Source organism: Manis javanica, chromosome 5 (genome assembly GCF_040802235.1).
Source record: "Manis javanica isolate MJ-LG chromosome 5, MJ_LKY, whole genome shotgun sequence".
Classification (NCBI taxonomy): Eukaryota; Metazoa; Chordata; class Mammalia; order Pholidota; family Manidae; genus Manis; species Manis javanica.
Genome location: NC_133160.1, coordinates 71,358,293 through 71,372,662, shown reverse-complemented (window position 1 = coordinate 71,372,662; position 14,370 = coordinate 71,358,293). Strand labels below are relative to the sequence as shown.

General features: G+C 35.6%; 2 protein-coding genes across 4 annotated transcripts in view; both read right to left on the bottom strand.

The window, feature by feature from the left end:
- Nucleotides 1-25: 25 nt before the first annotated feature.
- CCNA2 (cyclin A2) lies at nt 26-6,796 on the bottom strand. Its single transcript, XM_017665304.3, has 8 exons — nt 5,764-6,796; nt 4,721-4,961; nt 3,353-3,465; nt 2,937-3,160; nt 2,053-2,260; nt 1,511-1,624; nt 904-1,037; nt 26-559 (listed from the first exon to the last, which is right to left on the bottom strand). The coding sequence occupies exons 1-8, from the start codon at nt 5,962-5,964 to the stop codon at nt 511-513; spliced, it is 1,284 nt and encodes a 427-aa protein (XP_017520793.2). The 5' UTR covers nt 5,965-6,796; the 3' UTR covers nt 26-510.
- BBS7 (Bardet-Biedl syndrome 7) overlaps nt 4,834-14,370 on the bottom strand; it is a 37,099-nt gene continuing 27,562 nt past the window's right edge. Inside the window, exons 15-20 of one of the 3 annotated variants that reach the window (XM_073237095.1) lie at nt 13,573-13,737; nt 10,451-10,560; nt 10,221-10,324; nt 9,964-10,087; nt 8,054-8,199; nt 4,834-4,961 (exon numbers count right to left, since the gene is read on the bottom strand). In XM_073237095.1, the coding sequence (XP_073093196.1) occupies nt 8,066-8,199; nt 9,964-10,087; nt 10,221-10,324; nt 10,451-10,560; nt 13,573-13,737 (637 nt within the window). In that variant the 3' untranslated portion in view covers nt 4,834-4,961; nt 8,054-8,065. Of the gene's footprint in view, nt 4,962-6,954; nt 8,200-9,963; nt 10,088-10,220; nt 10,325-10,450; nt 10,561-13,572; nt 13,738-14,370 lie in introns of those variants that run through there. The other 2 variants (XM_017665306.3, XM_073237096.1) reach the window with 2 other exon arrangements.

Below are 14,370 nucleotides of genomic sequence, written 5' to 3'. Positions count from 1 at the left end.
AGGGGTTGAAATAAACGCAGGATCATGACTGATAAACAGATTTATTCCAAATACCCTAGGTTATGCTCAAGTCAGCAAATTGTTTCAGTTGCTTAGGAAAATGAATAAGGACTTTTGTTGCTTTTTTTTTTTAATTTCAGAAGCCTTCCCATTCCCCTTATATAGTAAACCAAATTTTTGAGTGAAATTCTTAAGTCAAATTTTTACCTCAAATTAAATTTAACTTAGAAACCAAGTTTTCCAGATCAATTTATTAATTCTTATTCTTATGCTGACCGCTGGCATCATTAATACTTTAACAAAACCACTTAAAATTAGCCAAGTATCTAAGATAATTACATATACAAAAGATATACAAATTAAAACCATTGAAAAATAGATACCATAATTTGTACTTGACCATAATTTCTGTATTCAGGAATGATTGCAAAATTAAAACCTAAGATAAAAACTGTACACCATATACTTTGAGTGATTTACATCTTAGAAAACAAAGGCAGTCTTTCACTGTTACACATTTAGTGTCTCTGGTGGGTTGAGGAGAGAAACACCATGATACCTGTAAATAGGAAAAAAACCCATCTTTAGTAAACAGTCTTTAGGTGAAGGAGATCATGGATTGATACTTATACTAGGAACTCAAAAATGCTATTTGTATGACTGAATGGTCATAAAATCATTGGTCCCCAGAACAAGCACATGTGCCCCGTCCCCTCGCTCCTTTTATGCAGGAAAGCACATCTAGTACCTACTCAAAACACATGGCCTGCTAAGAGAACAGATTCTAAGGAGGCTGTGCCTGTTTTGTGAATCCTTTGATAAAGTTAAAATGTTAAGATCTCTCAACCATGTGATCACCTAGAAAAGCAAGCTTCTTTTATATCTATTCAGGTTAATTCTTACTTTGAACTTTTGTACTTTTCTCTTATTGACTGTTGTGCATGCTGTGGTGCTCTGAGGTAGGTCTGGTGAAGGTCCATGAGACAAGGCTTAAGGCTCTCCAGGGTGTATCCAGTCTTTTGTACTAATGATTCAGGCTACAGAGGAGGGAGTAAAGAACCATTGAGTTTTGTTTTTAGTAACAGACACTAAATACAATGAGTTAGTAGCTGGCATTAAGCTTGAATTTTCTTAAATTTCAGTATTAACCTCCAACTAACATCTTCCAGTTTTTGTGAGTCATTATTCCATCTCTTTTATGCTGACTTTGATCAATGTTACTACTTTCCCTTAGCGCAACAGGTCTTAGAGCCCTAATTCTTTAAGCACACCTTTTAAATGTAAGTAATAATGAAGCTTTCTACCTAGCAAGCATATGCTTTAATATGCTTTTAAACAGGCAAGGCACTTTACATAATGCTATTAAACAGGCAAGGCACTTTAAACAATGTAGTTGAAGTTTTCTAGGTCAGTACATGGAAACAGCCATCAGTTGTATAGGACAATTACTTACCTGGCACAAGTATTTAAATCACAAGGCAGATATGTGCAAAGACATCATAATACATACCCAGCTTTGTCCTGTGATTGTGTAGAGTGCTAAATGAAAGGCCGCTCCAGCAATAATTGATGGCAAAAACTTTAGGTAGGGGTCAGCATCTATCAAACTTAACTCTCCCAGAAACTGGAAAAAGGTAAATATATATTATGATCACAAGAGCTATAGTATTCAGATCTCAAAGCCTTGCCTTCTGACCAAATATTTTCCTGTTTTCAAGATAGGCTCTTATAGCAACCATGGGAAAAAATTTCCATAGCTTCATCTCCAAACATATCCAGTATCTCAGTGCTTTGATCCACTCTCATCCTGCATTTTTCCTCTCAATGACTTTAAGAACAACTTTTCTGGCTACCATTTCTCAAGACTTAATCCTCATACCACTACCCTTAGTGCTTTCACAATTTATATTTAGCCAGTAGCAGGCTTTCTTCCATACTATATTATTCTTCCCCCAAAACTGTAAGCCCCTGACCAAAGCTGTATAATGAAACTGGGACTTGCCCTTAACTGTGACCTAAGAATCTTCATTCAACAAAATGAAAAGAACTTACCATTGCTAAACTTTCGACTTTGCAGTTTGCAGACTGCTGGTGAAGAAAGTATTGGGTAAGAAACTGATTGACTGTTGGTGCAGCTAAGTCAAAAGCAAGGACTTTCAAAACTAGGTGCTCCATTCTCAGAACTTGTTTCTTGGTATAAGTATCATCTGTAATGTACACAAACTCTGCTACTTCTGGGGGGTATATTTCTTCAAATTTTCTACAATGAGAAAAGTTTTAAGTAATCAGTCATTTTAAGAGAAGTTTGTTTATCCCAAGTCTGAACTCCCTTTAGTAAATACACGGAATGTATACAAAACCTACACTCTCCACCCACTGCCTGTTGTTATTAATGCCTGACCATTTCTAGCAGAGACTGGGTAAACACAATTGAAAGACCCAAAGAAATAAAGGCTTTTTGAAACATTTTCCCCAGTTCAGTCAAAGGAAATAAGAGAGATAGACTTCCCAAGATGGGAAAAGTACCAGAGCTCACCAAGTAACTGAAAACACAGGAAACTTTCTTAGAGAAATAAATGTTTATGTTTTAGTTTTAAATTTAGTTATGGCTTAATAGGGAAAAGATAAGATTTTGCTTATATGCAAGAAAACTTTTTAATGGAAGGAACCACACGTTTCAACTTCATAATCTTGTCCTACTGTATTGAAATGTAGCCAGTCCCCATGTTCAGTCAAGAAGGTACACTGGAATCCAGATCTGGGAAAATTAATTTCCTAAATTAGACAACAGTTTCATACACACTGCCACCCCTAAAGTAGTCACCAACTCTGCCTTGCACAGAATGTTAAAATGTCACATGGTCAAAAATTAAAATTCCTTCCCTACACAGAAAGGTACTGATCGCTCTTAATCCAACAAACCAAGTTGGACTTACGAGGCTAACAGCATAGCAGCAGTGCCCACAAGCTGAAGTTTTCCTCTCAATACAGACATCGATGAAAGGAACCTATCAATGTAGTTCACAGCCAAATGCAGGGTCTCATTCTGTAGTTTATATTCTTCTCCTACTTCAACTAACCAGTCCACAAGGATAGCCCTCATACTGTTAGTGATGTCTGGCTGTTTCTTCATGTAACCCACTTTAGGCTTACATTTAACCTGTTGAGAAAGTTACTTAGTACAGTATTAAAACTGCAATCAGATTATTCCTATCATCAACAAAGATGCTACATGCCAGAAACATTACGTATGGCAGAGTAAATCACTAGCAATTAAAAACTTAAAAATATTATCCTCCCAATTTTGTCACATTAAATAATAGTATAAAGCATAGATTCAGAGAGCCTTTACCTCCATTTCTCTAAGGTACATGTGAATATCCTCATGGTAGTCTGGTACTTCATTAACACTTACTGGCTTTTCATCTTCCAATACAATTGACATGTCCAAAGTATGTGGTGACTCTGGGGGAATTCAAAGGTATGATTAAGTTCATTGTTTAATTTTCTATTTAAGTTAATAGTTGAAAGTGATTGCTCTTGTGAGGAGTCCCACACTACTGAAGCATTTATTTCACCTTAAAAACAGCTTCTCATGACAAAGTACATACACTATTTTACTCTGGTTTTCGTACTTCTCTCCACTTAGATTTGGAATGATTTTAAATAACAAGAAAAAATACTGACAGGCCACTAACAGGAAAATGATTTTGAGGATCATTAAGTATCATTATTTTTTCTATGAGACTGGAGCAGATGACATGGTTCTGTAAGCACAGTTAAAATCCAAGTTTTGAGATAATATCTAGGACTTTCTCTAAGAAAGTTTGCACATGCAGATCCCAAAGTCTGACATATTCAAAGCACAATCAAAACATTAACTAGAAGCAGGGCTAACAAGTATATTAATGAGAAAATTAGATTTGTTATGGGCAGTTCAAATAAACACTGCAACAACTGATTCATTTTTTAGTACTTTCAATTATCTTTTGAGGTAAATATCATACATTATTCTTTTCACTTCAAGGTTCAGTTTGAGGTAAAAATTTATTGCAAATTTTCATTTTATGAAAGGACCTTCCTACTACTACCAGACCATCTCTCAAGAACAGAACTAAAAGTAAACAAGATTAGATTTAGTGAACTGTCCAGTGAGAACCCACTAGCCCTATGATAAAAAAAACTGCAAACTTTAGGGAGAGCTGTTTATGGCAGCTTTATTTATGTGGTTGAGGGCAAACAGCCATGGTTCAACTGTTAACTTACAGGAGGACAATGTTCCTCTCTGGTATCAGATACTCACTCAGACTGGTTTTATAGACACAAAACTTTAAAGCTGGAAGAGATGTTGGATATCACAATATTTAAAGCTGCATCCTCAAAATGCACTCTATTTATAAAGTGGTATGTACAAACTGATTCTTATGAATACAACTGAAATTTATTCTCTCAATCAAGCAAACATTTCCAAGGTCAGATTAAAATAAGTACTTGAGATCTAATTAAATTGATGTGATTGGTAGAGTATAAGAAGGAGCACCCGATCAGGATTTGAGTCCTTTGGTAGGTCACTAGGTCATGTATTAGCTGTGAGGTCTAAAATCGCACACTTTCTAAACTTGTTACATTAAACTGAATTCATTATATAGTAGGGATCATGTAAGATAATATTTAATAACTGATTACATTGATTTGATTCAGATTGTTCTTTAAAACTTACCAAAACTACCATCCATTGGATAATCAAGAGGTACCAGAGGTTTTCTTGGTCCAGGTAAAGTAATGGCTGAATTAAAAGCTAGGACATCTTCACATTCAGTTTTCTTAAATTCACCTGGCCTCTTTTGAGACTCTTCTGCTTCATCCACATGAATGGTAAATGCAGGCTGTTTACTGTTTGCTTTCCAAGGAGGAACAGTGACATGCTCATCATTTGTTGGAAGATCCTTAAGAGGTGCAACCTAAAAACAAATGAATAACTTGCTTTGAGCCTATTACATGGAGTATTGCTCTCTTCCCATTTTGGATCTCAGCCTCTGCTTTTACTCCCAAATACTCTGTCAAGGAAAATTAGACTCTGTGGGACAAAACCCAGGCAACAAAGTTTGAGCAGCTGAAGAAAGAAGGGATGTTCCAATTTGTCACAGACATTCCTACAAAGGTTATAAAAACAGTCATACTAAGTGGAATTATGCAAAACCAATCAAGGCCACAAGATGAATAGAGTGGCAAGCTGAAAGATGACAAGTTTAGGAAAGAAGTGGCAAAAGGTGTTGGTTCACTACTTTCACCCCAGGGTGGAGCAACAGAGCAAATGCGGTAAAATGGCGGAATTTAGCAAAAGCAAAGTATTTTCACATCCTTTCTTAAATTAGAGGTAATCTCTTAACCATATGGGAGGAAGCAGAAGGTTGGGGTCTTACTTCAGTGCCGGGGGTTTAAAAGCGGAAATAAAGGCGCGGAGGCAGGCAAAGGCCACACTCGGGTTTTAAGGCTTGGTTTGTTCGCATTACCTATGGAAAAAATACTCCCAGTAGACAGCAGACAGGCAGTATTAATGCACAGTGCTGGCTGGGAGAGCAATGGGAGAAACTATCAGTGGCTTCCCACACACAAGAAAACCAGGGATCAAGAAGACTCCAGACCGGGGCCTTCCTAAGAAAGCCCAGAGAACCGGCTCTAGCCACTATTCTCTGCCTGCTAAATTCATGCAAAAATCCCGCTCGGCCCACCCTCTCGCAGGTATCTCATTCATCTTTTTACCCGGCGCGTCTTGGGCCTCTGCTGCGGCGCTTGAACCCGCGGGTTCCCCGCCTTCAATACAGCCAGTCCCGCCCGGGTCCGGGGCTGCTGGATGGCCACCGCCTTCTCGGGGTTGATGTTCTCCTGGTCCTCTTGGAGCGCTGCATTCTGCAGTGTTAGCAGCGCCGAGCCTGCCTCGCGGGCCGCTGAGCTGCCCAACATCACTGCTCCTGGGGGCGCGGCGGGATCAGCCTGCGGCGCCAAGCAGCGTGCACTCCGTCCCGCCGAGGAATGCTCCAGCCGTAGCCGCCCGCCGCAGCCCGAGCCAGCCTGCCCGCTCGCCCCCTCGGGATCGCGTAGGTCCGAGGAGGTTGTGAAGAGCCCAAGTAGGTACTGCCAGGCGTAAAGGGTCAATGACGCCCCCGAGATGAGGCTCGCAGCCCGCCGGAGCGGCGGCTGTTCATGCAGTTCAAGTATCCCGCGACTATTGAAATGGGCCAATGAAAAGGGCCAGTGCTTTTTACGTCAATCGAGGCGACACGGTCGCGGGGTAGTGAAAGCGGCAGCGAAAGCCCCCCCAACAGGGGCGGGGCGGAGAAACGTCGAACGGCGGCGGAAGGGACAACGCCTGCATCCCGGACGGGGAGGCGGGGTCTGAGTTTACGGTGATTTCACTAGTCGGTTCCTCTGCTCAGGGCAAGGGAGGTCTCTAGGGAAAACTGAGTTAAACTTTAGCAATTATTAGTGGGGTGCCCCGTCCTTCAGCCCTGGGAACGTCAGCTTGAGTGACATGTTTCCCAAGGTCTAAAATATCAGCCACTTACTGGCCCGGTAGTCTTGATCAATTTACTTAGTTTTCTTCTCTGTTAACTGGGAGTAATAATATTTACACGTCATACGTTTGGTGTTACGATTAAATAAGTCTATTACACAGCAGGTGATACTCAAGTGGTATGTCTTCTTACCATTTAGATGTTTCTTCAGGCTTATGTTTATTTTTCCTAATGAGGATGCAATTAAGGAGCACCTTGAACTACTGTTGATATATATAAAAAGGAGTAATATACTACAAGAAATTCAACTATAGTCATTAATTTTTATCTATTTTCCCCCAAACTATGGCAGCCAACAAAAAGCACCCAGTGAAATTCTAGTGACTTAAATTATGTGTTCTACTTAGAAATGAAGGTTTTTAAATAAAAACAATATGACCTTATTAAAATAAAACTTTTATTAATATGTGCCTTATACAAGTTTTCACATTTAATACACAAAAGGCTTGTACATCAGTATTAACTATAAGGGTATATAATTAAGCATTATTGTTTTCTGACAAGTTCATAAGTATGTTCTTCTTAAAAACAAATGGCTTGTTTTCCACTATAATCTTTAAACCATTTTAAGACAATGTTTAAATACAATATTCCCCTGAATATGAATAATATGAATTAATAAGATTAATGGACAAAATTCTGTAGTTTTAAGGTCATATTTTCCTACATATATAATAAAAAGGAAATGAGTGGACACTAGTGCAAGAAAATCTAAAGAGGCCATCACTATTTTTTTACTACTCAATATAGTACACTTGTATAGCTTTACAGGTCACAGCACATCAAATTAAGATGCTCCCAATCTGTATAAACTCTGTTCATTTCCCTGGCCACAATTTACAGTACCAAGCCAACTCAAGCCTACCACAAAATAAACATGGGACACAAAACATTACCTACAAGAGCAAAATCTGTTGCAGGTCAATCTCAACTCCTGCAAAAAATAACTGGTATGTTATTTCCACTGGTTGACAGCATACATAGTAATCAGGACACAAGCCAGGCACCAGAACTTGGGTTCTGATCCCAGCTTTACAAAGTAATAGCATGTCCTCTTTATCACTTTATCTCACTAAGAATCAGCTTTCTTAAATGCTTTGACAAAACAGAAATAAATATATATTGTGAAGATTAAGTTAAGTAATGTATATAAAAATATTTTGAAAACTGTAAAGGAGTTTACATATGTATGTGTGCATAGCCTGTCAAATATTTGAATATATTATTTTCTGAATACTATTTCTCAACTTAAAAGTTAAAATATCCACTTCTAAAAATTTCATTAAAATCCCTTATAATCATTCTACTTGTTTTAAAAATAAAAATTCTAATTTTAAAAAAGTTCTGTTTCTCAAAAGAAAGAGGTATTACTAAAAAAAGCCATATCTTGATATTTTTTGATAATACTAAAAATCACTTGAAATAAAAGTTTATAAAGTTAGCTTGTAATTTAAACAGACAACTGTTTGGAACTTTACCTTGTTTATATTTCATGCAGCATCAAAGAAACCAATCAATGCATTTTGGTCATAACTGTCCAGAATCTCCAGTAAAAGAGGTACTTTGGTTTTCACATTGGTGCCTTTGAACTTGAACTTATCTATGAAAAGATCGGTGATCATACCTATAAATAAAAATGTTTACGTCATGTTATTAATTAATTCTAACTGAATGTTTGTTCTAATATTTAATGAAAATGAGTGATTGCTTGAGAATAGACTTCTAAGCACCTAATCCATTATTTTAAATGCACAAACCAAAAAGGACTGATGTTTTAAAAAATATTTTGGGATTTTAAGGCAAGTTTCAGAATACAAATCATTTGGTTAATAACCCTCTTAAAAACAGGTGATAGGCTATTAATTCAGACAAATCAACTGCTGGCCAGTTTTGAACTGCTACTGTTATATTTAAAATCACAAGCAGTATATTTTTCCTAAGTTGACTAATTTGACATAAGGGTACACAGATTCTGTTCCTAACAGCTTTATTTGAATTAAAATATTCCATCTATCTCTGGACCATTCTTGAGATTTGACTTGAAGGTAAATATTCCTAGGTTCAAAGATCCGGGCAAATAATTTCACCTTTCAGTTTCTTATATGTAAAATGGGAATAATTTAAGCTGTAAATCCTTTATCCAAAACCCATGATGTAAGATTTGTTTCAGAACTTTCCATATTTTAGTAAGATAATAAATGAAATATATAATATTTGGCATAAATAATACCCAAGGGCAGTGAGCATCTGGTAACAAAACATAGTAATGTTTATGCAATAAAATATATGGATAAATATTCACATGAAATGGAAGAAAAAAGACTATAAATAACTTCATGCTAGTTTGAGATTTTTGTCATTAAATTGATTCAGATCAAGTCAGATTTGCTGTCAACTAATTTATGAAAAAAAAGCTTTGGTTTTCAAAGATTTCTGGATTTTTGAACTGGTGATAAGAGATGGTTCTGTACCACCCACCTTCTAAGTTAGAATAAAAGATCATGTGTTGCTATATAGTAATTAAGATATTAGATATTACTGTTATAGTTTGTGAGCAAGTCCCTGGTGTAAGTCAGAAATTCATTAGGAAGCTTAAGGATCAATATGGATTAATGATACCAACTGACACTACAGAAGACTTGGCATAGCGAAAACCGCATGCATTTTGGGCCCAGAAGGTTCTTCTTATAAAGACTCTGCCAGTAACCACCTCTGTGGACAACAAATTGTTTAGTCTCAGATTTCAGTAAAACATGTGAAAAATGGAGATAACACCATCCACCTTGCAGAGCTATTTTAAGGATTAAATATCCCAACCAATTATGAAAATGTTATAAATAAATAGGTGTGCTATGCACAATCGATCTTACAGCAAAAAAATGTTTTTAAGCTGTTCCTTCTTTCTTCTTTTTCTCCTCTCATGTTCCCCTTGTTCTTGCTTTTTCAATACATTTATAACCTAACTTCTCACCACCAAAGCAAACAACTTTTAAACTGAAATTTGACACAGCACATATATATCACTCATTAAATTTTGCCTAAGCAGTATTAAATTCTGCATTTTCATATTTCATAACCAAACTAGAAAATTACTTGTGTGAAATGGGGCCTAAAGTTTAATGTTTCATAGTTTATATTCATGTCACACCAGATTTCTTCATATATATAGATAAATTTATTGTATTACACTTGTCTCAATTTTTATTTTCATCTTATCAAGTAAAAATATTAAAACAACAAAATATTCTGTGCAATAAATTGGTTGTCACTGGTTTATGATTGCTGTAATCTTTCCCTATCACCTCCTTCCCATCTTTTCTCACATGATCTTTTGCAAATAGCTAGCAGAAAAGAAATATGGCAAGCTGTTCTGGAACGGTCCACTAACCATATAGTCTTTCAAGATGTGCAGGTTGCTTTTTATATTCTTCCTGTAGGTGATCTGCTTCTTCAAGAATACAGCGATATTCTGGTATCAGAAAATTTGTATGTCCCTCATGAACCTGCAATTCCTTATTTAAAATTAAAAAAGTAGAAGCATCTTAGTCTTCAAAATTCAATCCAGTGTAACTTTAAAGACTTTACAATTTTAGAAATTCCATCACAATAATATAATGATAATGAGTCCATGATACATATACTTACCTTTAAAGCATCAATTAACTGCACTTTCTTAGCCAAAAGTAACTGGTACTCCAGCTTTGGGTGGATTAGCTTTAAGGTGTGTTTGACTGATACTTCATTTATCTCTAGAAGGAGTTAATAAGCCAGGCATAATTAGGTAATCACCTTGATAAAAACATTCTTAATGTAACAACAACAGCAAAAAAAACCATACAAAAAAAACCCCCAAATTATTCATTTTTCTTCCTTACCATATGATATGTTGAGGTTAATTTTCCTTTTTGTAGCTTCTTTAGAGAGCACATCTTTTAGGATGGATATAGTAGAAATGTTGTCAGATTTAAAAACTCCTTCTCCTTTTCTATAGAATTAACAATTTTTTTAAAGAACAACTTTAGATGGAAATACATACAGTAACTATGTCCAGCAAATACATATTTTATGACTGGTACCTAGTGTTTAGATATCATTTGATTTTAGATTCCTTTGTAAACATATTTCATTATTAATATAAAGCATATTTAAACATGCAACCTTTTTCTATTAATTCAAGTTCCCAACATACTTATAAAACAAACAAAATGTTAGATATATGCCTTCTAAAGATATGAGAATTTATATAAGTCCATCATTGAAAACAACTTTTTTCTTCATTCTCACTATTTCCAACAGCTAACCCTTTATATATATAAAATACATTCAGAATTGCTTACTTACATATAAGCATGTTTTTCTTTTATGTAATCACATAAATTACAGCATGACTACATCTTCAAAAGGAAGCTGACATTAAAACTAAATGTAACTTCTTCCACATCTAGCATCTACTGCCACCTTTTATGGTCACAGAATCCTTTTTTTCTTCAGGGTATCACTCCTTTCTCATTCTTCTCAGTCCATGTAGTTTCACTGCACTAGCCTAAGCCCCACTTCTGGGACTTCAGGAGGAAGCATTTAGCAGTGCATTCCAAACCCCTGGTCACAGTGGATTATGGCTTGGCAATGATACTTAGTCCTGGGAGTTTTACTGAAACTAAGTGGGGAAAAGAGGCTCTATGGTAGCTGAAAAGACATAAAGGTAGATGGAGTGCTAGTGGCCACTATGGAACTACACAGGAAAGCCAAGAAAAAACAAAAACACAGCTGAGCAATAGAAAGGAATAAAGTCTTGATGATATTAGTTAAAACACTGATCCAGTTGTGCCTGAGACAGACGACTGCTGGACTTTTTAAGTTCTATGAGCTCATAAATTCCTTTTCTTTGTTTAAGGCTGCTTGCATTCGGCTTCTCTTTATGATGACCCAAAGTTTCCTAATTAATATATACCATCTTTCATGTATTCAGTGTTGCCTTTTTATTTGTTTTTTACACATACAAATAATTTATACTAACTAGCTGTAGGCAAATTCTAGTTCTTTTTTCTAAATGGATGAACATATATACTTACCATTTTGATCTCAGCTGTATTTTAGAACTCATGAGATTTTCACCAGTCTTTAATTTTAACTGATGACATTTAATATTAAATACACAGTAGCTGGCACTGTGAAATGACTGTTATGATTCATCTTTTTCAATAATCACAATTCAATTAAGTAAGTACTATTATTTTCCTTCCTCTGAAAAGAGAACTGAAGCTCAAAGAATTAAGTGTTCAAGCTAGGTCAAATAGTTGGTGAGTCACAGAGCCAAGATTCAAACCTGTATTCAAGTATGTATGTCTGCCTCCAACGCACACACTTCTTTACTTTCTCCATATTTATGTATTTTACTCAGGCACCCAAAAAGCATCTACTGAGCACTACCATGTTCAAAGCTGTTTATTAGATACTTGGAGGAAACAAAGACAATTAGGAAATATACTCTGCCCACGAGGAGCTTAGTGTCTAATTTATAAAGACAAGCTTGCAGAAAAATTATATTATATATATATATGTATTTATATGTTATAAATATAGAATGTAAAAATATTATATTTCTCAAACAAATAAGAATAAAATGCTATGGGAACAGAGAAGAAAATCAAGAAAGAACCAAGGAATAAAAAATGTAGCTATTGAGTTGGGCCTTGAAGGATAAGTTGAGTTTTGACTGTTAAGGAAAGAATATTTAAGGACACAGAATGGTAAAGAGCAAAGGTAAGCTACTATAAAAATATATAGTATGTTGTGAGCATGTTGAATTGTCTGCTATGATTAAAATGTGAGGTTCACTGTGGTACTTCAAAACAGGAGACATTATTATAGGTTTAGACACAAACAAGATTCCCTTGGAGGGTAAAGTCAAATATTTCCATAGAACCGATGCTAAAACCAGTTAGATTTCTGGAAAGTTCTTGGTCCCAAAAGGTTGCAGTCTCAGGTAAAATTATGTGTTCATTGTTTCCAGAACGTAGCATAGTAAAGTCTCAACTAGGAAGTAGGAAGTAGAATACCTCAATAATACCTCAAATTGAGAGAAAGAATCCTTAGGAGAGAGACAGGAAAGGATATAAAGGCCCCTCCCCTCCAAACAAAAAGAAATTATAAAACAAAAGAAAACAAAAAAAACAACCTAAAGATGTGAGAGAGAATGAGAATGCCAAGACCCTGAAGAAGTCTGAGGATATAAGCTCAAAGAGCAGATGTAGAGAAATTAGCCTTACCCAGGAAGTAGGTCATTTTACCTTCTGAGATAGGAACAAAGCAGAGGGAAAATTGAGCTTCTACTGTGTTCAGAAATAGAAATTGTGGCAGCCTATGTGAGATGACTGGGAAGTGACAGTAAATGGGGAAGGAGTACACTGGGGGTTTGAGAAGAGTGTAAAGAACATAATGGCTGAACATAATGACTGTCAACTCTTAACATGATAACTTCCAAAGCCTGCATGTTCTAAGCTCTGTAATTGAGCCATTTCCTATATTTTTGTATAAAGAAATTCAATTGGTATTTTTATTGGAATTAGGATGTTTGAATCAATTTGGGAAAGACTGCCCTACCATGTTTATAATGTCTTCATATGGATGACAGTAGGATCTATTACTCCCCTTAATCAAGTCTTTTGTGTCAATAAAATTTTTAAGTTTTCTTCATATAAGTTCTGCATATTTCTACTAAAGAATGTTCCTATAGATTTTATTTGGATATTTTGCTATTGTTATTGCTACTCTGAAAGGGTCTTCTTAAACTATTTTCTAACTGGTTATTGTTGGGAAAGAAAAGGTACTGATCTTTCATATTCATCTTTAATAATTTTTAAAAACCCAGTAATTCTACTTCTTTTTTAATAGATTCTCTTGAACAGGATAGGTTTTCAATCACATTATTTGCATATTATTCCTGCCTTAAAACAAATGAAAATTTAGCAGCCTTACCCAGTAAAGCTCTATTTACCTATAGGTACTTTCAAGTTGTGTATCCAGGAAAGTGTTCTGAAAGTAAAATGTCACACATTCTCCTACTGGAGGTTTTTCAGGAACTTCAGGCAAGCAAAAAACCACCCAGGAGTGAACTTCAGCAAAACTGAACTGGCCTGTTAAAGTCAGTGTATTCATGGGTCTGTAATTTAATAACAGAGGTACACGTTTGTGTATGGGAATACATGAAGGGTTACATGTACACAACACATTAACAAACAGAATTGTGCAACAAAAGCTAAACAAATACAGCTGTGCATTTAAATCTTCTCAGATTAACCTTATCCATCAGATAAATGAACAACACTTCAATTTCATGAAAAAAAAGTTTACCTGTACTTGGGCTTTTAATATTCAGTCAAGTGACATAGCTTGTTTTCAAGCTATTTTTTTCTAGATTATATGCTTTAAAAATAAAATTCAGTTTATTCAGGTAGATTTCATTTTTTAAAGTTCATCTAGTATTTTTCACATAAACTAAAAAACATACTTACACAAGAATCTCCTTAGGAAAAGAATCAGCATAATATGAAGGCCAAGAATTGGACTTTCAAGTAAGAGACCTGGATTTGAAATGTTGCTTATTTGGTAGCTGTGTGCCATTGGACAACTTAGGGAATAATACCTTCTATCTTACGTGGATATGGAATAATACTTTTGATGTTGCAAAAATCACACATATACACTCACACACAAACACATGCAAGGTTGTAAAATAAATTTAAAATAAGTCAAATGGATAATTACAAAGGGTTAAGGAAATGCAAAGTTGATG